The 24,948-nt window shown below is 40.8% G+C and overlaps 1 protein-coding gene and 1 long non-coding RNA gene across 8 annotated transcripts in view; both read left to right on the top strand.

The window, feature by feature from the left end:
* Positions 1–646: 646 nt before the first annotated feature.
* Positions 647–14,949, top strand: LOC106031499 (uncharacterized). Of its 2 annotated transcripts, XR_010830143.1 has the most exons (4): positions 647–5,926; positions 9,451–9,677; positions 12,167–12,330; positions 14,438–14,949. It is a non-coding gene; the product is annotated as an uncharacterized lncRNA (long non-coding RNA). The 2 variants fall into 2 exon arrangements; XR_010830142.1 differs by having other exon boundaries at positions 12,167–14,949.
* Positions 14,950–15,322: 373 nt separating this feature from the next.
* Positions 15,323–24,948, top strand: part of MTA3 (metastasis associated 1 family member 3) — a 139,977-nt gene continuing 130,351 nt past the window's right edge. For 2 of the 6 annotated variants that reach the window (XM_066993767.1, XM_066993766.1), the window contains exons 1-3: positions 15,325–15,713; positions 17,385–17,452; positions 19,227–19,320. In XM_066993767.1, coding sequence (XP_066849868.1) covers positions 15,686–15,713; positions 17,385–17,452; positions 19,227–19,320 — 190 coding nt within the window. In that variant the 5' untranslated portion in view covers positions 15,325–15,685. Of the gene's footprint in view, positions 15,714–17,384; positions 17,453–19,226; positions 19,321–24,948 lie in introns of all 6 variants that reach the window. The other 4 variants (XM_066993769.1, XM_066993770.1, XM_066993765.1 and 1 more) reach the window with 3 other exon arrangements.

The following is a 24,948-nucleotide window of genomic DNA, read 5'->3' on the forward strand; positions in this document are numbered from 1 at the left end:
AGCTTTCTGTATGTCAACATTTATTTTCATGGCTTATATTGTGCTATTGCATCCTAAGGGTATTTAATGAACTTGAAATATTTTCTACAGTTTCCAAATCTTTTTGGCCTCGTGCTGGGACCATTGTTCTGTGTTTTGAGTGCAGCACTATGATTGCTTTAAAAAAGAAAAAAAGAGGTCCTTTGCTGCTATCTTTTATGTGAACAAGCTGGTATATTTTGATGTTGGGCATTTTTCATAACTCCAGATCAGAATCTGTTCCTACTGAGGTAGCTACCGAGTGATCTTGACTTAAGTGCAGGCAAAATTGGCTTTTGGTGGGGTGTCCTCTGTCAGGATCCTTGTTTGTTTTTAGGACTGCAGCACCTAGGGGCTCCAGCTGCGGAGCAGGATGCCCAAATGACAGACTTGCACACACAGAACAAAAGATTTTCCTGTTCAGGGAGCACGCACATAAAATTGTTGCGGGGGGTGGGGTGGAACAATGTGTTTTATTATTAAACATACCGTACTTGGCAATATTTATCCTAATTACTTGAAGAGGCAATGAATAAAGAATAGAAGAAATGCTTCAAAAGGTTCAGCGTGCACGGATGCACTAGTGTTTGCAGTTATCTTCAGTTTAGATCGGGGGGGAGGGGGGGGGATGGTTTCCACTAGATGTTTTTGCTGTTATCTAAGTTCTCTGCACCAGAGCCCCACTGCTTCAATGTGGTTTGCAGGCTACGTAGAAAACCTCTCAGGAGAGGGGCCAATCGCCACGTATAATTGCAAAACAAAGTCTAATGACAGATGCAGTTTGGATCATCGGTGGCACCTGACATGAGAGTACGAGTTCCCTTGTCACTGAGGCACTTATAAAGATCTGAATAATTTTGAATATGAATGTTGCTAAAAGTGGCTGAATGACATTTAGTAGGGAGCTGGGTATTCACATAGATATACATGTGCACGGAATACAATCTGCAGTTGACATTTAGAATTAGACTAAGTTATTTCATGAAACATGCTAAGAGTTTGGGAAATTTGGCTGTGAGCAATTAGCTTTGATACTGGGGACTCGATGAATTTGTGGGTCAGACAGCGAGCTTTTTCGCTGTGACACGCGGCTGCCTTCCCTGTTGTCTGTCACCTCCATGTTCAGACAAAGCCCAGCAAAGATTCTTGGACCTGATGCTGGGCTAATTACTGAAGGTGATTAAATTTCAGGATCACTGGGTCAAAGGAAGCCCTCTTGGTCAGAGACTGCTGCTAGCTGGGTTCAACCAGTTTGTTACATCTGAACTCCAGGCAGGAAGACGCAAAGCATGGAGAGAAGGACGTTGCTTGCCTGAGGAAGGCAATTAGAAGGAGACTTGCTAATGGGGAATTCAAAGGCATGAACATATTTTCACAGGAGAGAAGAACACAGGAATAGATTTTCACACCAATGAGATACTTTACTAAATGCTTACCAAGGCGAAGGGAAACTGTCTGCAGAGAAGATGGAGAGAAATACTGGGATTTGGGGAAGCTATATGTGCAGGTGAATCCAAAATATTCTCTGAGAAGAGGAAGAAACTGGGCCAGATGAATGCATATACATTTTATTTTGTCGTGATCTTACATTTTTGGCGTTAGCTAACATAAAAGGTTATGTGCCTTTTTTTTTTCTCTCCCCATTCTCATCAAAGACTATGGAGCTCAGTTCAATGTGTGCATATAATACGTTAGTGTCATTTGAGATGAATGGGAAAACTCGAGGGTATTGCATACACTATTGGGGCCTTCAGTGTCCTGTCTGCCAGCTCTTATGGACGTCCTGGATGCCACAGAGGTGACACCTCACGCCTGTGTTCAGGTAACCAAGTCGAGTCCCTGTTGTGCCTCATGGAAGAGCAGGACTGGAAGTGTAGAAGCTGTGTTGTCTGGGACTTGGTGTGGAGGCATGCCTGAGTGACCAGTGGGTCACCTATGGCCTTTGGGAAGGGAATTGAGGCAGCTGGGACTCTGAATCCCATTGCTGCAGAGGGTACAGAGAGCTCCTGCAGAGCCAGCAGAGGCTGCACGCGTACCCCTGCCTGCTCGTTTAGAGGAGGTGATGAGCACAGAGGTCTAATTAAAGTGAGACTTGGCTGCAGTGAGGTAGTGTCCTGTAAGTAGGGTTCTACTGGATTTGTGAAAAAATATTTCAAAGAGAAGCTCCTGGAAATACTGGTTAGCATCTTTTGCTCCTTAGTGAGATATAGCATACTTCTCCATTTCGTGTACATCCTCGGGGAAAGGAGAGGAGACTTAGAAACTCTTATCTTGCTATGACACTGCTCCAAACTTTATGCTTCAATGGAAATAAAGTTTGAAAAAAGGTGCTTCTGAAAAATTTCACTTGCTTCTTGAAAAACAGGAGAAATACTACCTCCTGAAATACTGCTCTCCACAAATACTGAGTGACTGCTCAATTGTACTAAACTACATAAATGATGAAAAAATCAAGTCTTATGTAACACTTGGAGATACAAAATTTAATTCTTTGGATCCCTTACATTCAGATTTTTATCTGTAAAAAGAATTATTCATCTCTTTGTCTAGCCCTACATGTTCTTCCAGAAGTCCCAGGAAGTCTTTCTGTTGACTACACTGGTTTATAAAAAAGATCAAGCTTGCTTGCATAGATAAATGTTTGTGTAACTATTTAAAACTTAAAGATGATGCTTAGGTTACTAAAATACTAAAACTGAAGTCAAATACCTATCCAGTTAAAGTTAATAAAGCAGTAGTGTCTATGTTCTGTTCAAACAAATCCTCTGCTTCTCAGTGAAAACGAGATCCGACCTCTTTGTAAAATTTCTCTTTTCCCGAGCCTGTCGCAGCAGCGCTGGAGAACTTGGTGTGTTCATATCCCTCCTCGGGACATTGGCAGCCCTGATTCTACAGTGCAACAAGGTGTTAAAACCTTTGCATTATAAGGGCTTCAGGAACAACTGGAGCGTAGCTTCATTACGGTTACAGGGAAGCCAATAAAGCCGCTCCAGCCCGAGTTTACCCCGTAGGATGTTAAATGGAAGTTTGCCTCTTGTTGCTGTGCAGATATAAGCTAAAGATCCCTCGGTTGCTTTCTGTAACTTATCTGACTTACCTGCAATGTATTGGAGAGTACTCTTGCTTCTGGCAAAGAGGTTGTATTATCCTAGGCTGCATGTGAGCGGCTGCACACAGGCCTCCCAGGTGCCTATGTGAGCACTCCCAACATCTAAGCAAGTTACATCAATGTTCCCCAAGTTCACTGCTGCACCGCTGGTGGGAGTTGGCATCCGCCTCCAGGAGCGGTAACTTCTCGCCCCATAGATCAAGTGACTCCTTCCTAAATCACACAAGAGACTAGATTACACCCTGGAATGGGAAATGGAAGTGATGGTACCGTTATCTCCATTGCACAGCCAGAAATGTTGCTTGTAGCCAGAAAGAGCTGCAGTCTCATTTGATGAACGTAGGATGTTCCTCGTGATGCTATGTTCATGTATGACTTCCAGATGTAACAGCTGGTGTTTGGGATCAGGTATGGATGCTTGCAGCAGAGCCCACCAGAACTATACAGTAGATTGCTAACACTCTCATGTATGAAAGGTGATCAAAACATCTGAGGAGTTCATGAAATTAAACCAACGACACAAGAAAATATTTTTTCTTTTTGCACTGTAGAGATACTAATTTCTCTATGGTTATTATGCTATATTTTCCTCTGATATAAGCTACCATAGCTTCATTTTGTGCAATTACTGATTTCAGGAGCTTGTTTTTTTTTTTTTTAAACACATTTTTGCCTATTTCACCATTTCTCTGCTAGCAACTGCGTGCTGACCTGTCCCCTCATTTTAAACCAAGTCACACTTTCCAATTCCCTTCTTGGGAAGCTGCAACATATTCGTTAATTCCTCTTTCCTCACTAATACAGAAGGGGAAGGTGGACTCCCTGTGCTCCCCTTGGGGAGGGAGGAGTGGGATTCAGAGGAGAGGTTCACCAGCATTATTCCTCTATAACTCAGGCCAAACCCCTAATGAAATTGCAGCTGGATGAGATGTGTTCCTTCGCCACCGCAGGGTGCGTTAGTGCTGCTCGTGGACATTTTGGAGCTCGGTAGTGGCTGTGTCACGCTGAAACGCAAACTGCGGGTGGGCCACCCCTGCTGCTGTAATGGTCAATACCTCTCCGACTCGCCTACCGATATACCTGCAGCGTGGAAAGCTGATCAACCAGCATTAGCAATTTACACATCCCCTAATTTCTTGGCTTCCTGCTGGGATAAACCGTGGAGCCTAGCAGCTGAGGCTGCAGTGACTTGGCTGCAACTTTGCCGTCAGCTTAGGACTGACTCCAGCCTGGATGCAGCAGATAAACAAAATTTCACAGTCTTAACAACACAACAAATCTTGCCTGGCTAAGAAATAATGGCTAAGAAGCAAATTATTACTGTAGTCTGTGGAGCTATGCAAATTTACTCTGATAAAGATCTTTGGTAAATTTTCAGTACGACTGAACCGTTAGTTTCAAGGTAGGTTTATAGATGTGCCTTTCAATTGCAAGAGCTGGAATAAAACAGAGCACTCATTTCAGATTCTAAATCATGTCCTCCATGGCAGTGTTTGTTTTGTGTGATTTTTTTTTTTTTTTTTGGGGGGGTTGTGGGGTGGTGTGGGATAGGGATGAGCGTGTTAATGATTGCAAAAACAAGGCAGAAGACATCAATAATCTTGAAACTAGTAAGAAGAAAATTGTACGTGTCTTTTTAGAAAAGCTCAACAGCATTTAATGAGGCATACTGTGGTGTTGTTGCTGTTCAACGAGTACGATATTGCCCTGGTTCTAAAAGGTGGGGAACTGCAGGAACAGCCACGGAATCTCCTGCCCTTAGCAGAACCTCTGCCCAGACACTGCAGCGTTCTTCTGGTCTGTCACAGAAACTGGAGAAGCTTCTTTTTTTCTGTTTGGGGATTTGGGACTTAAAAAATTATTATTATTATTTTGTGCTGTGGTATCATGCTTATTAAAACCACAATGCATAAGAACATATTGCTTCCTTAATTTTCTGAAAAGTATTGTTATCAGATGATCAATACATTTTTTTTTTCTCCAGCAGGTTTAAATGTGACTCTTCTTTCTTCTTTCTTTTTTAGAAATTTCATCTGTTTAAACATTTGTGCTGCCAAACAGGCTTCAAACTGGGAACACACATCTCACGTTTGCAGTGCCTTGTTTGTTTGATTTCTTTCCTGCTATAGTTACATCTTTAATTCTGAGATCTGTCTTTACTTCACTAATGTACATTGCCGGTTTTCTGTCTTCTACCTAACTTTTTATTTTTTTTTAAACTTATCTATTAAAAAGTATTTCTTATTCAAAAGAGAATAAGAATGGGGAAGGAAAAGATTTTTTTTCTTTTTTTTTTTTCTTTTTCCCTTCCTTTTCAAGTAAGAAGTGCCAGTTAAAACATAGGATTGCAGTCCTGTGCTGCTGTTTTCCAGGAGCCCAGGACTGTGAGGATTTCCCTGCTCAGCCCGCAGAGTGCTCTAAGATGTGACGCCGTCACCAGCTGTCCCTAGGGAGAGCTCTCTATGTCCAAAGCCACCTACAGTTGCCATGGCTGGGTCCCCGCAGGAACTAGGGATCTGCCACAGCCTGGTGCTCTTTCTTATTATTTCCACAGATTAGCTGGAGAATATCCCTTACAATCTTCTTGTCTTGTAAGTTCACCATTTCAGTGATTTAACATAATGTGAAAAATACTCAGCACTGCCAAACATGTAATCAGATTGTCTACTTGTGCTGTTGATTTTTTTTTAATTGTTATTTACAGTCTCTTGCACTTTGTTCCCAAAGGAGCAGTCCTTAAAGTCAACGAGGAAGACAAGCTTGTGGAGCTGCGATTCCTAACGCCGAGCTTCGTGGCAGGTTTGTGGGAGGTGGTCCAGCGTCCCCCTTCCTGAGCACTGGGGAGATCTGGCAGTCCTGCTACTGCCCTGTCCCCTACGGGGTGCGGAGCAGGCAGACATGGCTTTCCCTCCATGCAGTTGTGCTCTAACGGTTCAGCCCAACACAGGATGTTGTAATCACTTATCCATGTTCCTGTGCCTTCCCCAGGACTGGGATTCACGTGGATTAACTCAATAGGATCAGTAGAGTTATTCTGAATTTACAGTGGTACGACTGAGGGCTAATTATAGCCCAGTATTTGCGAGTCTCTGAAGACAAATAAAATAATACATTTTCATCACTAATAATGGTGGCCTGTCTAATACTCCAATATTCAATGATTCGATGTATTTAAGTAATTTTTTAGCATGCGGTAACAAATTCCGTTGAAAGGAATCTGCATTGTAAAAAATGTGACCATTTAGGTCAACTGGCTCAAGAGACTGCTATTTTGAGTAACAGAACAATTAGTTCTCATAGACAAGTTGCTTGGTACAGTTGTTTGCAGGCATTCGATTCTTTGTGTATTTTTTTAACATAAAAGCAATCCTCTCTGTTTCCTACAACCAGAGAAATAATTCTGTAGCAAAAAAGAAAATAACTCTTGGGTTCCTTAAACTTTGCAAGACAAACTTTCGCTGCCAAGTTATAAACCTTGGAATAGAGGCTGGTAATGGAAATAGTGATGGAGAAAATTTTAGTTATGAATGGTGACATGATGGGTTCTCTGTGCCCAGAAGTCTTGCACTGAGAGGGGATTGCAAGACTGGTGTGCCTGAAATAGCAACACTACCCTTCGCTGTTCAAAACACCAGACTTCAACAGAAAGTGAATACTTTGATTTAATACTAAATTCCAGGAAGATCATGAAAAAGTCTAGTTACTTCTGTTCTCTTTGGTAGGAAAATAATTTTTACAGTGTGATGGGGTTTCCCAGTATTTTTAGGAAACAGCTCGAAGCTGAACAATGAAGTTCTTGAACTGTGCACTACCTTCAGAAATGTATCTGAATTTGTTAAGAACTGATAGAGCAGGAAATATTGCTTTCATTCCTTGTGATACTTCACTATAGAAATCTGTAGGTGAATAAGGAAGCTGCTCAGCAGCACAGTTTGTTCCATTAAAAACAAGTCTTAAACTGTAAGTTAATACTTTTTTTTTTTTTTTGCATTTGGGTGTATGAGGAAAATTGCAGATATAAAGTCTTAAAAATGACTGGTCACCTTTAAATCACAATTGCTATTGAGCAGAGCTCCTCTTAAAGTTTCAAGGGTAGAAATGACATAAACTTAACTTATTCTATGCCTTATAGATTTTATTAAGCTTGCTGAAGAGTTATGGTGAAATCTCATATTTAGTAGTGTAAACTCCGTGGCATCCGGATGCCATCCTATAGGAGGCAACACTACACCCCTGCACAAACGCCTTCTCCTGCTTCCCTCCTCATGACAGATCATGACGCTATATTCAGTCATTTGTTATTTTCTTTTCTAAACAGAAAAGGCTGATAGCCAAACACACGACTTGTGTTCAGCATAAAATATTCATCAAACAATCATAAATAACCTTCCTCATCACAAAATGTAGTGAAACTACCAAAAAAGAACTCAATCAAAACATGCGATCTTCTTAAAATATTCATTAGAAATGTCATATTCTGAAAGGCTTGACAGGCACTATGGCTAGGATATTTTTATTGCAATTTCCCCCTCCCTGTTGTGGTACAGTACTTTGAACTATTTTCATGAAGAACACCGTGGGGAACTGCTGTTATGAATAATTATTACAAGAAAACCTCTACAGTACTCTCCAGCCCTGCAAGGTTGGAGGGCCTTCTACCTGTATTTCTTATTATGCATCTTCAATGGACATTCGTGAAAGCAGATGGTGTTCAGCACCTGTTAGAACTGAGACCTGCTGGGATGGTTTTGGGTGCTGACCACGGCTTATTCACAGACCCAGCCAGTCCTCAAAGGGATGTAAGTCTTCATTTGGGAAGACGACCAGAACTTCTGGAAGCAGATCTGAGCAATGTGCATGAGGAGGCCTCTTCTGTCTCAGACTATACGCGATTTAGCAGCATGAGCTGTGTTTGTCTTCTCTCTGATGTCTTCTGGGCATTTTGTGTACACAGATGTTTGTACTTTGACCTCGCTGCTAAGCTGGTACTCGGATGAAATTCAGGAACTGGCTTCAGTTAAAATAGTCCCCAAAAACTTATTGCTTTGGTGCTTTTGGTTTTGCTTTTTTTTTTTTTTTTTTTTGTGTGTGTATGTATGTGTTTGGTTGTTTTTCTTCTCTCCATTGGTGTTAATATGCATTAGTTTAAAAACTTTTACAGATTCCTAAATGGAATATAGCTGTGTCAGTATAAAAGGGGGTTATTCCAGTGTAGCTTATTCTTGTATTTACAAGCACGAGAAAACCAACACACCATAATGCATGCAAGCTAAAAGCTCCTTCCTTCTTTCTACTGTGTGTTTGTTGTTTTGTTTGCTTGTTTGTTTTTGCTTGTTTTTAAGAACTTCTGAGTTCTGTCCCAAAGCGGCTCTTGCAGCATGGAGTGTTTTCAGAGCTCCATTTCAGAGCCACTGGATCAAGGAATCTAGGTTATTTCAAAGAGCATTATGCAAAAGATATTTCTTTGGTCATATTCTTCCAGATGAGCACGAATTTGTGATTTCCCCTAGCAATTCTCTTCATTGCCAATTCCCTGTTTGAGAGTAGTTGGCTGGATAGCTTTGAGGAAGACAGAGGAATGGAAACATTCAGTTTTGGCTCTGTTTGTCTGTTAGTCTCAGCTATATGCTGTACTTTGTGTCCCAGTGGAGCTTTGTAAGGAGAAAAAGACTTATATCCCTTACTTTTTTCTTTTTCCTTTTTTTTTTTTTTAATTTATATTGAAATATAATGATAAGAGCAACTTGTTTGTAAGCACATAAAATATTCCTTGCTATTCTAGACAATATTGTAGAATATTCAAACTCAGCAATTTGCAGGCTGTTAATTTTGGGTATCTGGATTTTACGGATTTCCATTCGTAGCAGTAACTGGGACCCAAGCTGTGCAGCTTGAAGAGCAGTTAGAAGCTCATCTGATAAATGAACCTGAAGATTAGAGAGCCGAAAATCTTCAGTTTGCCAGGGAGAAGAGTAAAACTTGATGTACTGAGCATGGACACCGTAGACCTATCAGATAGTAGTATTGGCATCTGTCTTCCATACAGAGCAAAGAGACTTAACTGCAATAGCTGGGGGCGTTTTTACTGGATGTGGATGCTTCAGAGGAAGTGCACTTGTTCAGTTATTCTGTTTGTGCCTATTTGGCACAAATCTGACTCTTCTTGTGCCTGCTTGGTGTAAGCAGGGAACCATTACTGCAGAACTTGCAGGATGTGTGAGTTGGTATCACATCCAAATTACACTCCTCATTATACTCCCGTTTATGAAATATGTAAGATCTCCTGGAACAGGGTTTTCAAACTGTTTGTTTCTTCTTGCCAGGCATAACACATAGCTGATTTAAAACAAATAAACAGAAAAAGCCTGCCAGCTTTGCAGCTAGGGAGCCTCTCGTAGACAATCCTTCTGCAATATTTCGTGTCATCACCTCATGCCTGGTGTGGCGACCGGAGCCATCTGCAGCTATCTGGCTACCTAAGCGGGCATTACGAGGTCTTTCCTCTGGTCCTGAGAGAATGAATGCTGCGTGTTTCACTGACTTCAGCCAGGTATGTGATTGTCTCCGGATGAAAAACCAAGCTTCTCCTAAAAGCGACCACTGATGCTTTCCAAAGTAACGGTATTGCTGCAGTGCTTGGGAGTGCTGCTCTCCTCCTTGTCGGAGTGCGCATTGATTGCAGAAGCAAGCCAGGGAGTCAGCAGCCTGCTAATCAGGCGGGCAAACTGACCTCCTCTGTGGCACTGCCTGTTTTTAGAAACAAAGGTCACTTGAAAACAAAGTGAAATTTGCTGGGTGTAAGCAGGCACGATTCCACTGACTGAGGAGGAAAAGGTGTGTGTGTATTGCACCAGTGATAAATGTGTCCCTGAAATCCACCCAACCAATTCAGAATTGATGTCTCTTATACCAACAGAGTAGTGAGCAATTGTCAGGTCACTATGCTGACCTGCATGAAGAAATTATTCTGATTTTTCAAAGCTAAAAATAAAAGCAGTACTGAGAATTTTAGGTTAAACCCTTCCATAATGGAAACGCAAGGCAGTGGTTAGAGGCATGGTAAGGCACTAAGAGACCTTCTGTACCCTTAATCAATAAGTTGCACTTGGGTGTTACTTGCCTGTAATCATTCAATCCCCAGAAAAACAGAGCTGAACAGATGCTGGGGCCTTGACTTAAATTAATTCTGCTCAGATGAATGTACTGTACTCTACTTACATCTGTGTCATTAAGCACCTTTGACAGCTTTTTAGCAGGTGTTTAGCACAAAAAATAGATCAATTGAGGGAAGGGGAGAGAAAAAGAGTAAATCCAGTGTGGTGTGTTTAATCTCTATCTGGTATAATTATGTTTAAGGCCAAAATGGCTTAATTTAGGAGTGCTGCAGATTAATGCATCCAACGTGCTTCCAGCTGCTCTGATTCTCAGCTTCTCTTACGTCAGAAATAAGGTACACATTAGTCTCATCTTAGTCCTAATGAAGTCAACCACAAAACTCACATTGAATTTACGAGGGGTAAGATGTGAACCTATGTATTCTAGCAAACAAAATGGGTTACAAGACTGAATCCTAGAGCTCTAGGCTTTTTCTCCATTAGGATGTGAACTGCAAAATACATTGGCAGGTGTAATACAAGCTCGGGGTGAACATATATACATATATATATATTTTTCTCTGATTACTAAATACGATCTTTACTCTGTTACTGAGTTAATTAGCAAAACTGTGAGACTTATGCTTGTGGAGTAAAAGAAGTGCACTTCTTCAACATATAGTCTTTAATAGTAGTTTCTTATAGATTAGTAATAAAGCCTACTTTACAGTCCTTCCCTCAAAATGGTAGCAATATTTCCTTTTGTGATAGAATGGTTTTCGTTAAAGCAATGCAGTCAGAAAAAGAAGACAGATACATACCAGTCCAGGTCTGATTTATTTTGCAGAAAATGTCCTTAATTCAATCATATGATTTATGGGAAATAAAATTATATATCGGTTCAAAGCAGTGCCATACGGTAGGCTATAGCATCTATCCACATAATTGTATGATACTTATTGAAAAACCATTACCAAATATCTCTTTTTCAATAGCCACTCAAAAAATATCTTGTTGCCAACATAAGCACTGCTTTTATTCACACATTGATTTAGTGGCATTCTTACAACTTTAAGATTTGGATTGAACATCTAAATCTTCAGTCTACTGATAATTCAGCAATTAACTTTAAGCTATTGTTTAAATCATATTTAATGAAAATAGTGACATTGTATTTAGCTAACAGTCTCTTGAGAGATCTGATTCACAGAGTCGACAAAAAACATTATTTCTGATGCCAAGAGAAGATGATTTTCTTTTGTGAGAGAGTGGACTCTTTTTTTTTTGCTGATTTATAAAGAGACTGAAGCATCCATTACAGATTGCACCTAGTTAATTCTTCAGTAGAGGCAGCTAAAATTTTCTGTTGCTTATGATAATAAACAGTGAATTTTATATTCCAGTAAATTAAATTAAAAAATCTTACACAATGCCTTTTATACAATGGATGTTATCTAAGGCTTTTATAAACATAATCACGAGTATCAAAATGGAAAAATATATTTCTCTGGTGACTAAATAAGTGATAGCAATAAGAATTCTGTTTCTGCTAGAAATTCATTAATGAGCTTTTGCAATGAGTCTTTGCATTAGTGGAGAAAAAAAAAGTGAATGTACTTAAGCCTGTCTGATGGATGGACAGCCGTGCTAACTGGCATGTTCGTTCATGCTAAGTGACTTTGTATATTCTACATATTATTTTTGCTTCAAATATGACAAGTCTGTGAACTACCTAAGTCCTCTGTGGCAATGAGTTACTCTCAGTATAAGTAGGAGTTTAGGCTGATAAGAAATCTTGTAAAGTTCTTCGTATTTTTTAGCTCTTTGCATAGGTTTCAAGCATACAGACTGCTTACCCATTGTAGCAAAGTCTTACTAACAGGGCAGCCACATTCCCTTAGCATGAACTCATAAACCCTCTGCTTAATGTTTCCTTTGTTGTCAGATCACTCATGCCAAAAAGAAACACTCAGCTGACGCCCTTTGAGTTAGGCCATGTAAGGATGGCCCAAGGATGGGAAACCTTAAATGCCATTTCCTTTCTGTTGCATCAGCATGAGGATGTGTCTCCATGAAAGGTCTACAGGGAGCTGAGCACCTTTTATTAAGGTACAAGCAACTCTTCAACATTTTTGTTGATTTCAGTATGGTGCTTCTACCTTTGAAGCCAAAAACAGTCCAGTCTTAAACACGCTGCTATCAACATATTTTACTTTAGACATCTGAACTGTCAGTTTTATTTAGTAGGAAGATTTATCTTCAGCACTGGTGTCTTCTGCAAGCAAGTTTTGTGTGTTTGTGTTGTTCTTCTGTTTTGGCTTTTTTTTTTTTTTTAAGATTTGTAGAGAAGGTACTGGACAGGAACCTTCAAAATTAAATTCTCGGGACCCAAAACAGGATACAAGGACAGCACGACAGCTCTAAGGAGAGCTTCCCTGTGCTGCCACTGTCTGAAATGATAAGTTGTCACAACCTTTTGAAAATCTAGTCTTGGCTCTGCAATAGTGGGAAGAGAACATTGGAGTGAGGAGTTTTTGTGTCTGATGGAACAACCCTTGATAATTTGTCCTGAAACCTCTGAACTTGTGTGAGCAGCCAAAGTTCTGCCAGTGGCTGAAAACAGCCTTTGGTTTCTGAAAAGCTACAGGGAGATGAAATGAAAACTCGTGAATAAAATTCTCTTATAGTACATTACCATTCCCTTTATCCATTCAACTCCAGGTGTGAGAAAGAAGCCTTAAATTGCATGAGAAGAAAAAGTGATTTTTTTGTGCTATCTCTAATGAAACAAACAAACAAAAACAAACAAAAACCAACCTATCTAATCCTTACATTTTTAAAATAAAGCAAGAAAACTGTATAGCTCCAGTCAGCTTACCAGGTATTTAACATATGTGACTTAGATCCACCTGCTGCAGCTAAAGGAAAAAAGCCAACACAGAGTACATGGCCTGGACAAGGCAAGGGACATTGTCCTGGTAAGGGGACAGAACAGAGTTCCTGCTCTATGTTTAAAAATGGTCCCTTACACCCTGCTCTGGTTTTCTTGGTTATTATTATTATTATTTTTTTTAACTCTGATCACTTCCTTTGAACATCTTTGCTTTTCTGGCCCCGTAAACTGGATGAAAAGGACTTCCCCAGCTGAAGGGCAGCAAAGGTGTGGGGTGGGATGATGGGCTGCACAGGATGGCATGACCAAAAAGAGTCATCAAATGAGGTTCTTGGGTAAACTGTGTCTCTAATAGGAATAATCTATTCTGTAACATTGACTGCAGTTACCACAGAACTGTGGTTTCTTTTGAACAACACAAATAATTCCATAGTTCGTAGCAGAGTGCAGTTTACTTACCAGGTTATGACAAAGCTCTTATGTGATTTTTTTTTTCCTCAGCAATGTTGTGGTTGAAACGAGGGCATTTAAATTTTCCATCATATTTAATTTAGAAAAATGAAGATGTTCACACAGTTTTATTTTTTCCCATTCCATGCACTGAGATAGCACAGAAAATAAACTGTATGCAAGTGTTTGTATACATTGCACCAAAGTAAAATACACTGAGTCCTGCAGCCCAGTACCCAGGCACAGCTAGATGTGTCTCCACCCTCCTCAGCTTGCAGCAGTGACTTTGAACTGCTCAAAGACAGCAGCAGAACACCAGGTTTGTGCAGTCTGACTGTCAGAGCTGCATTAGTGTGAATAATCAGGCCCAGGGACTGAGTACTAAGGTATATAAATGACATTCTTCATTTATCTCGGCTGTTATGCATGCCTTAGCCAGGCAACTGTAAATAAGGTTTTATCTTGCTGTTTTCAGGACGTCAACCTGGAGGAGCAGCTTGGGACTCCTGGCCTGTTTTCTCATGGGTTTTGAAAGGCAAATTCTGTATCTTCAGGAGTTGTCTTCCTTACTTATAAGCCGTGCCTTTGGATCGTGGAAGGGAGAGTCTGTTTCTATTGAAATGCACTCCTTGCTGGAGGAGGGCACATTATAAGCTTCAAAGTGTGGGAAATTCCTCTAGTGTCACAGTGCAGGCTTGAGCTGAGGGAAAGTGCTCAGAGACATTTTGTTTAATAGATAATGACTGGTACAAGCCAGTTATTTGAACTAACCGTTCTCTCGCCTTCAAAGTTTAACCTCTGTTTTATTAATGAAGCAGTAAACCACAAGAGTAAAAATAACATACCATTTAACTCCTAGCTATTTTTATTTAGGTCCCCAGTAAGGTGGTGTTATTGTGCCTGGAAATAACCAGCTGGATAGAGCTGCTGCTTTCCAAGGAGTTTCTGCGGGTATTTTTTCAGCTTCCACAGAAGTACTTGTTGGGAGACAATTTCAGCTCCCACAGATGTTCACATCAGGAGACAAAATAAAGGGAGATTTCAGATTTTTCCTTCCAAGGCATGAATGTGTGGCTGTTTACTAAAGAAGACGAACTCGCTGTGAGTTTTGTATGCTAGTTCCCTGTCTTTCAGGGATTTGGTACTGGGTTGTGTTGTTCAGTACATATCAGGGATTTCAGTACTGGGTTGCCTTGACACGAAGCAGTGACTTAGGAAGTTACAAGTGCCCTAAAAGTGGAAGAAACCTTACTCTGCCAGTCACTTGCAGGGGGAAATAGAGGGGAGGATGTGATCATTTGAAACATTGGGGAAGCTTACTCGCTGTCGAGCGAACACCTTTTCTGTAGCTCTGGGTGCAATGAAATGTTAGCTTGGCTCGAGATTCACGCACAGAACAGGTAATAAATCACCACCATCCACAGAAAAATGGCAAAAAGCCTTTCCCCTCGGAGGACGCATGCCAGAGCAGCATCAAGTTGTTGGTAAATAACACGGATTGCACTCGATGGTGCAGGCTGCACACAAACAGAGGGAAATCGGCTTGGCCTGGCGCCGACATCGCTGCTTTTTGAGGCATTCCCCGCAACCGGACGGTTTGGGAGCGATCTCCCCGGGGATGCTCCCCGCTGCCTGCCGCGCGTGGGGGGGCACCCAGCAAAGCGGCCAACAGGTGCTGCGCGCTCACGCGTGCGGGGCGAGGAGCTGCCAACTTTCCCCGCACCGCGGCAGCCAGCTCCCGGGGGGGGGCGCGGGGACACCTCGGGGCTGCGAGGGACACAAAGAGCCGGCCGGGGAAGGCGGGCGGAGGCGGCACGAAGCGTGTCGCGGGGACAAAGCGGGGCCGCCCCACCTGCGGCCGGGCCTGAGGGGGGACCCAAGGGAAGGGAAAGGAAGGGAAGGGGAAAGGAAGGGGGGCGTTCATTAACCCCTTCCCCACCGGGCGGCTCCGGAAGCGGCCGCCCCGGCCCTGCGCTGCCTCCTGTGCCCGGGCGGGGAAGGGGTGGCGCCGGGTGGGGGCGACGCGGGGCGGGGGGGCCGCGGGAGCCGCTCCCTCCTCGCCCAGCCCGGCCCGGCGGCGGCGGCGGCAGGAGGAGGAGGAGGAGGGCGCAGAGCGCAGACATGGCGGCCAACATGTACCGAGTGGGAGGTAGGTGGGGAGCGGGCAGCGCCCGCGCGGCGCCGGGGGTTGCTCGGAGCGGCCACCATCTTGTGTCCCCCCCCTCCCCCGAGCCTCGGCCCCCAGCGGGGCGCCCAGGCCCGGGCAGGGGGAGGCGGCCGGGGCCGGCGGGGAGGGAAGGAGGGAGGCAGCGAAGGGGCCGGGCAGCGCCGCCCTCCGCGGGGACGCCGCCACCTTCCTGCCCCCCACCCGCAGCCCCGGGCCCGGCCGCTCCCCGCCCGGCCAGCGGCAGCCCCGGGACCCCCGGGAGAGGGGGTCGGGACCCCCGGCCCCGCCGCTGCGGCCTGGCCGGGCCCGTCCGGCCGCGCTTCCCCGCGGGGAGCGCCTCGGCGCCGCCTGGTGCGCGAACAGCCCGGCCGGGCCTCCCCGGGGCCGAATAAAGCCGCCCGGGCAGCCACAGGGGGGCTGTCAGCTCGCCGGCCTGCCCGCTGGTGGATGGCTGCCGGGCACACGGCGGGAGCCGCTTGTGGGTGTGAAATAAAAGCATTCGGTTTCCAGCCCTTCAACCTGCTGAAACTGACCCGGGTAACTTTCCCCGGGCTCTGGTTGGAGTGGACGTGGCTCTCCGCCGGGTGCTGGGGTTCAGGTGCACTGCTCGAGTTGTCTCCTACCGCTCTCCTGGGCGTTGGGATGGAGGAGGCAGCCCAGCAGGGGATGGTGGCTGTTAGCTTGAGTCGCTTTCTGCATCTGCTCCCAGGCATGCTGGTGTATACGCCTCGCCCATCTGCATACCCCGTCATTAGGGCGCTTAGGTTGTAATCCCATCAGCCTTTACTCATCGAAGTAATCCTTATCGGAGTGGTGCTGTTGAAATCTTGGTAGGGTTTGCTTCTTAAGTCATCAAGTCCCAATTTTTTCATTTAATCTTAATAAGCAGTTACGAACGATATCCAGAGATCTTACTCTTCTTTTGGTGCTAATTGAGCTACCTGAGGCTCCGTTTCACTGTAATGTAGCGTCAAAGCATTGCATCTTATACCTTCTTATGGTCCCCTGCCATTTTTTTTTAAATAAAATTTGCAAGATGCATGGTACAAAAGTCAAGTATTGAGCGGAGAGGAGTATGGTTGGCATTTAATGGTTACTTTTTCATTTGACAAAAACAAGTTTTGAGGAAAACTATTGAAGGAAATGTGTTGCGTGTCAATTTTTTGTTTGAATGTTAAATGGCAGTAGCTTTCAGGATGTGAGCGAATTTCCATAAAGTCTATGAAAATATTTCTATTCTAATGATCCTGTAAGAGATCTTGGCACAGAAGAACCCTACTACCCTCATGACTTGAGGATCTGTTACTGCTTAATATAGTTTGTGTGTTACTGAGCAGAGATGGCAACAAAGCAAGTATCACAAAATGTACATTACTTATTTGGACAACTGTACTACCACAGCACGTAATAATAAAGGTGTGATAGCGCATGTCACATAAGTAGTATTTCCATAATCTAGAAACTCACCAAAGTGCTCTATTCTTAAATCTCCCCTGGTCACAGAGTGGTTGAGGATGGAAGGGACCCCCTGGAGGTCATCTGGAGGTCACTCTAACTTTAGGGGAAAAAAAACAACTTTGCACTAAAACATATATGTATTTTAGATATATGATTTTTGAAATAATACAGCATCTTTCATTTTTTTCATTGCAGATTATGTTTATTTTGAAAATTCCTCCAGCAATCCATATCTCATTAGGCGAATTGAAGAGCTTAACAAGGTATGCAAGTATCTAAGGTTCCTGCTTAGCGGCTGAGAATCATTTGCCTTCTGTGAGATTTCTGTTGATAGAATTCTCTAAATGTTTTTTTACTTCCTTGAGATTTCTTATGTATTTGTTTAAGTTTCAGTTACTGAAATACTGCTGTGTGATATATTGTAATTCTGCCCTGTTATCTAAGGAAACACCCAGTTTATTATTCCTGGTGAACAGGAGTACCTTGCTGTAAAAAAAAAAATTCCAAGGCAATCCTGTGGATGATTGAGGAAGTTAGCAAATTTAGTTTTTTATATGGTGATGATACTGAATCTATCTGGAGTGATAGTGATCATGTAACGTGTCTCCTTCTGGGTATGTGCATAAAGAGCAAGTGGGTGTCCGTGAGACTTTTCAGTGATCTGATAACAATACACAGCTTCTGTGTATGTTTATTGCATTGCTTATTGGTAGTTCTGAATGAAGGACAGTTTTCTGAATACAAATTGAGACTGTATTCTATCTTTATCCTAAGTGCATTGTCACGCAGCATGTGTGAAGCCTTTTCCGTGTACCATTTTGGGGAAAGCACAAGTATTTCTCAGTTCTCGTACTACCAAGACATTAAAAAAAAGTGCTTTTCTCTTATTGACTGTTCAGTTGAGCAGTATTATATCTTACTGGTAAATTGTGTCAAAAGTTAATGACAGAAATGTTTATCATGATGTCATAAATGATGATTTTGTGCGTGTGTGGTTAGAAAATAAGGTATAAATAGCTGAACTGTAAAAATTCATCTTATTAATGGGACATAACACTATGTCACGCCAGACACGAACCACATTGCTTGCTAGTGCTGTCCAGCACATCAACTCAGATTGTACATGGCAAATCATTTTGGACTTACTAGAGAACAATATTTTTTATATACAGTAACTGAAGCGATTCCAGTTATGTTCTGAATGTAATATTTATTATCTTTAATCTGCATTGTTATAACTTAATCTTGCTTGTGGGTGGTAGAGCTAAGTCATATATTGACTTCTTGGGGGAAGAGGTTTCCAAGATATAATCCAGTTATCTTACTTGTGAATTGCGTGCCATTCCTGTGTTAAAGGTATTGAGCAAATATGCAATGAAATGATTTGGTTGTCATTTTACTGGAGATAAGATGCTGTCTTTTTTGATAAGAAAATTAAAACATGACACTTCTTGGTGCCACATCTTGAGTTTAAACAACTTGAGGTAATTAACTTTTTACGATTTATAACAAGAAAGATAGTGCAATTCTTTGAATATTAGTAGATTCTCTACGTTATCATGGTAAAGTATGATCACTGATATGAGTCATGAAAACAACTGCAAACTAAATTGCTATTTTACTGTGTAAGCTGAAGTGAATTTTCAAATAAACCATGTTCTATTAAAGGTGGTTCTGGAAAGAAATGTTGGAGTGCTTTGAAATCTCCGTCTAAAACTGGGTTGCAAAAAAGTCTTTACAAGGCTCTGGTATTTCTTGAGGATTTTTATGTTAACAGGATACTGGCATTACATCTCTCAGTAACAGATCAATATATAAAATCTTACAAGTAAATAACTATAATCATTGCTGTAATTTGATGTGAAATTGATTGGCCCGTGTTAGGATGCTCTTACTTACTTGAGTAATTTTGATTTCAGTCTGGCTGTTCATGTAGGAACTACTAATAAGAGGAAAAATTACAAGTAGAGGGTGTATAATTTGTATTACTCAGCTGAGCAGGGATGCGTTCTGACTCAATTTATCCTTTTATTGTAGACTGCTAATGGAAACGTGGAAGCAAAAGTGGTGTGTTTTTACAGGCGAAGAGATATTTCCAACAGCCTCATAATGCTTGCAGATAAACATGCTAGTAAGTAGACTGTATGGGGCATCTTTTCTTTCTATCACAGCCTGTTCAGTTTTTCTCAATTACTTCAAATTACATTTCTTTGGCAAGAGGAATATTTATTTATATTAGGCATTAATTAACATCCAGTTAGATGCTAAGGATTATCTGATACTGGCCCTGCTCCTAACAGTTGCTTCTGGGACTTCTAAACTGTGTTAAAATGATTGAAAATCTGCATTTGAATACTTCTCTTTATTTTTTTTTATTTTTATTTTTTTTTAAAAATATAGCCATATATTCCCGGTTAATATCAGACGTAAGTCTTGTCTGTAAGTCAATTTAAGCTTCAGAGCGTTCATAAGAACTTGATTTGATTCAGGATAGTAATAAACAAGAGTATAAAAGACATACTGTAAAGACTAAAGTGTATCCCAAGAGACTGAAAGTCAGTGCACATTGCAAAATAGCTGTTATGTGCATTTAAAGTAACTAAATATTAATCAGTAAAATATCTTGTTTTTTCAGAAAAGCAACAAAGTGGTGGTAACAGGGAAAAAGTCCCATTTTTGTCATGTACTTAACTGCCTTTGGTAGCTACTGTTTGGTCAACAATTGAAATGCTAAGCTCTTCTGTAATAATAGAACAAAAAACTCCGAAGGCAAAAACAGAATCAATGAGAAAATAAATATTTACAAAATGTTGAAAATGTTGTTTGTAAGTAAATGCAAACTGTTTGTAAATAACCAAAGTGTTAAAACATTAACATCCACTAAATTTACCACATATATTGTAAATAACAGTTTGTTTATAAAAGACCTTAAACAATTATTATAGGGTTTATAAGTCTCTGTGTTTTGCAGTTTACTAGGATGTGTCTCTTTAAAATCATTAACTAGTACCATGTTTTGAGTACAGATAAATGATGGAATAATAGGACTCTTAAGAAAATACCATACAACATTTTTAAGGTCAAATTCTGATAATGTTACTAGTGTGAGTATCCGTGGTGAAGAGAAACAGCCAGGTTTTAGCTTTTAATCTATTCTTTTGTTGATGTTAAAGAATTGGAGGTGATTTGAGTATGTGGCGTGAAGAAGTACGAGCTTGGTTTTTAAAGCAAGGAGAAATAACATGTACAGAATGTGATAATTTCTTTTAGAATGCCACTGTCTAAACATAGTGTAGTATTTCAATTGAAGATACATCTTGTTGATGTTCTAAGGAGATGGTTTTTTTCATCTAGTTGCATACACTTCTGAATTTTTGATGACCTGTTTATGGTATTGTGCCCCCAGATTCATCATGGTCTTTTGAGTTCTTCTCTGTGAAATGTATAGAAGCATAGGACATGGAGTGAGCCTCACAAAACTTTCCAACGCTTCTTTTGTATATGGGGGGGGGGGGGGGAGGGGGAAGGTTGAAAAGGATAACAGTCTTAGTGGAAATACAGTTTTAGCATATGATGTGTGAAACACCTTTAATTTTTGTTGTTGTCATCTTCTATCTTTAAAAACGGAGTGTCAGTTCTGTGGGTATCATTCAATCTGAAAAAGTGAATAAGATTTTTCTAATTCTCCTGTGAGCTTTAGGTTGCTGTTTTGTCAGCACTTCAGTAGAATGGACTTGTTGATGGTCTGTTGCACTTTCATTGCAGTGTTCTAGCACTTCGGTGTCAGTAGAAACACCATGGAGTCCTCTGTGTTTTCTGAATTGAGATTCTCTTGCTGTTTTCTTGTGAGAAAATAAAGATGTGATTTCTAACTGGTTCAACAAGCCTGTTGAGAATGACTCCATGTTTTGCAGGTCATAATTCTTCTAACCATTGTTCTTATCGATTAATTTTCTCTGTACGTAATGTTTTCCTTCTGACCAATCTGGAATCTGCACAGCTAATTTGTCTCACGAGATGTGTATTCCAGTTACAGGGGAATAGCATGTAGGGTAAGATTGCTGGACCGGATCTTTGTACAGCTCATACAGCAGATGTAGCTAAATGTCACATCAATTTAAATGTTTTGATTCTGGAATACAACTGTGTTCTGTTTAAAAATATGATGTACATAAACAAAATATTTGGATATTTATGATTTGAATGTTTGTATAACTAAACATGTTGATACTTTTCTACCTGGTTTGTTACAAAATAAAGGCTGAAAGATGGGAGTTCCTTATGGAATGGAAGCTCTAGTTCAGTCACTGGTTTCTCCAGCGTGTGTGGAGTCTGAAGAATAATGTCTGCTTGAACTTTTCTAATGACACTGTCTATTACTAGAGATTATTAGAGATTATTCTTTCTGAGTGAGGAAGCTATCCTGACTAATGCACTTTCCAAGATTTTTGGCAGGTGGGGATTGGCTGTTATGGGTGACCCCACAGTTTGTGAAGGTTGTATTGTGTGATGGAGATATGGGTCCCATTTAATAAGGAAAAAATAGCTACATAAGAAAATACTTAGGAACTTCGGATTTTTTTCAGTAAGTCGAGTTTCAAAATGATTTTAAGAAATGTTTGGGAAAAATGGAGTGAAGTAGGTCTATGGCACTATCACAGGGAGTTGATGTACTTTTTTTTTTCCAGATACCTTTGAAAAAAGTTCAGGATATGTGTGTATATATATGTATATATAAAGAAAAATGGGGAAAAATCAAGTTTACCTGATGCTTGGGTTCAGAGGAGTTCCAATAATTTCAAATCATCTGACAGAAATGTATGATGAAATCGCATTTCTTTTTTTTTAACCTGGTGTTTCTGGTGGAACTTAATTAAGGTAGCATTTTTATTTGTCTGCCAGCATCGTGCATGATGTCAGTCTAGATCTGTGAAGAGTTTTATTAGTCAACTGCAACCACTGAAATCCAGAGGGGAGTTGAATGTTTTATGAGCCCTTGAAGACATTACTTTTTCCCCCTTTGATTTCTGTTACAATAAAACAGTGTATGGTAGGGCCAACTTGAATGCATAGGCAGAATACCGTCCAAAGTGAGCTTCTTGATCCTCCTAGGCAGAGCAGCTGAGCTCTCTCGAAGCATAACGCCCAGCAGCTTCGTGGTCATAACTGCTGCCGTAGGGTCACTGTCAGGGGGTTGTTCCTGTCTTTGTGCAGCAAAGGCTTGCTTTATGGGGAGAAGAAATGAATAGAAGAGAGCACGCAAGCGCTATTGCAACAGATGACCAAAGTACATAAGCAAATGAACTTTGAGAGATGGAACAAAAACATATAGCTCATTAAAACGGGAGAAGCAAACATAAATGGGTGGCACAGAGATGTTCTCTTAGGGAAGAGTTGCAGTTTCTTTCAAATTTCCAAATGTAGTCTGATCTGTAAGATTTATTTGATTCTTTAAGTTGTGTTGTTACAAACATTTTATGGAAAGGTAGATATTTGTAGAGTGAACTGTGCTAGCTGCATACTAGCACTGGCGTTGGGTTGCTGTGAAGGACTTGACTTCTGTATTTCCTTCTTTGTAATAGCTTTAGGTGCTATTATGTGAAGCTGAATAGGCTTAAGAGCGTGGTGTTAGAGATGTGACACTGGTGTGTCATGATCAGAACTTATTTTTATTGTTGCTTATACTTTAAATTCCTTATCCAGTCGTGTGCTACTGTGTACTACTATATCTGAAGTTATTCTTCTGTTGCAGTTCCTCAAGCAGCATTTGCCTAGTCAACTGCCTGGGGAAGGATATTAAAAAAAATCCTGTTGTCAGAGGCTTTTTTCTTCTGATTTATTAAGAGAACGTGCTTTGACATAGGTGTGTTGGACTCCTGACTAAGTGCACTGAATATTTCTGGGCCCTAGATAAAGTCCGTGCGCTATGTAACTCTTCTTACTAACAGAACTGATGCTCTTGTGAATGAGATAAAAAGTCAATTTAAAAAAGAATCTCAGGCATATTAGTTTCAGTAACTCAGAGATCAAAGGTGAAACTGAGTTTTTTTTATTTTCTTGGATTACGAAAACAGTCCAAATCTCCTTTTTTCCCATTTTATGGCATCATATGCTCTTTGTTGAGATTGCTTGCTGTTTTTACTCATCGTAGTTGCACTTTATTATAGGACTTGTTTTAGCAATCAGGTCTTAGACAACCATGTTTCATGTCTCATTGCTATACAACATGGTGTTACTACTACAGGGTTTCTGTGTGCCATAGAGGAACATCTGGAGTACTTGGTTCTGACCTTGGTATGACACTGGTATATCGTGATCATAAACAAATCAAGAATCCTCTCTGCACTTCATTTTCTTTATCTGTAAAATGACACGCTCAATATATAAGTTCTTATTTGGTCTACGCTGGTGAAAAAAAATTATAGCTACACTTTCATGTTTTTATAAAATATTTGTCATTGGGTTTCTGAATATATGATTGCTGTGGCATAGTAGTGGTCTTAGTATTCAGTTCCAGGTAAAACCTATTAGAGTTTTTCAGTCCTCTTCAACAATTCAAGAAATTTAGCTTAGATTCATCTTCCAGGATGTTTCTCAAGAGTAAATAAAACTGAAACAGGAATAAGGCAATCTATATACTCAGTCTATATGTGAAAAAGTATGTCTGTGAGCACCCTGGAGGGTCTGTAAAGGACTTCTAAGTAAAATGCATAAGATGCTTTGCTTTGTATCGTTCAGTGTTGTTCTCTTTTCTGAGTCATGTACTTGAGTGTATAATTTAAAACACTAACAATACAGTATTACTGGATTATTTTTGTCCAGTCAGATGGTAACAGCCAAAAAGTTGTGTGGTGTTTTCCGTTGTTGTCCTAATCCTTTTTCAGTATAGTATTTTTTGTACATCAAACTAAAAAGCTGTTATTCAGAAGGATACAACATTTATTTACTCAAAATCCCTTTTCTGAAAAATCACTTTATGATGAGAGACTTCTTTTGTTCTCTGAATTCAAGTTGTATAATGTCTTAGAATATAAAGCATCTTTTTATGGGAGGTTTTATATGAAACCTTAAAATTTGCTATTTCTGGTCCCGTTGGTTCCCTTGAACACCTATTTTATTCACAGTCTGTTTAATCAGAGGCACGTTTTGTCAAATGAATGCCAGAGATGAATGTTAAATCTTGCATTGCATACGATCCACTTTATCCACCTTTACTTAAACGTTGAAGTAATTAATACTTTCTTTTTAATACTCGTTGTTGTTGTATCCTCTGTACAACTTCCAGGGAATAATTTAAAACAGTTTATTTGCTTTACTGATAATGTTAGGAGAGGATGACACCCATTCTGTAGGGCAGGATGTGTGTAGGGATGGAGTGTGCTTAGTTGGTTACTCTTTCAAGGGAGTTAAGTCTGGAAGAGCTGCCAGTTTAGCTTGAAGGGAAAGAAGATCACGGTGTTGCATTGGTCTTGGTACGAATAAAACAAACAAATCCATTTTTGTCTTATGGTCACATGGGTGCAAAAATAAATCCATAGAGCTCAGGAGTTCAGTTGGTTAGTTGTTTTTACAGAAATGTGTAACTGGTTCTTTGGAGTTTAGTATTCAGTCGGATTTGTGGTAGGGTTGCAGTTTGTGTTTTAATTATCGTGAGAAGCCTCCCTCTTGCTTGCTGGTAGGATTACAAGTCTGTTACCTGGTGATGAAGCATACCATTTTTCTGAGAGTTAGAAAGGAGGGAAAGGAGCTAGGGATTGGG

This window comes from Anser cygnoides, chromosome 3 (assembly GCF_040182565.1).
Source record: "Anser cygnoides isolate HZ-2024a breed goose chromosome 3, Taihu_goose_T2T_genome, whole genome shotgun sequence".
Classification (NCBI taxonomy): Eukaryota; Metazoa; Chordata; class Aves; order Anseriformes; family Anatidae; genus Anser; species Anser cygnoides.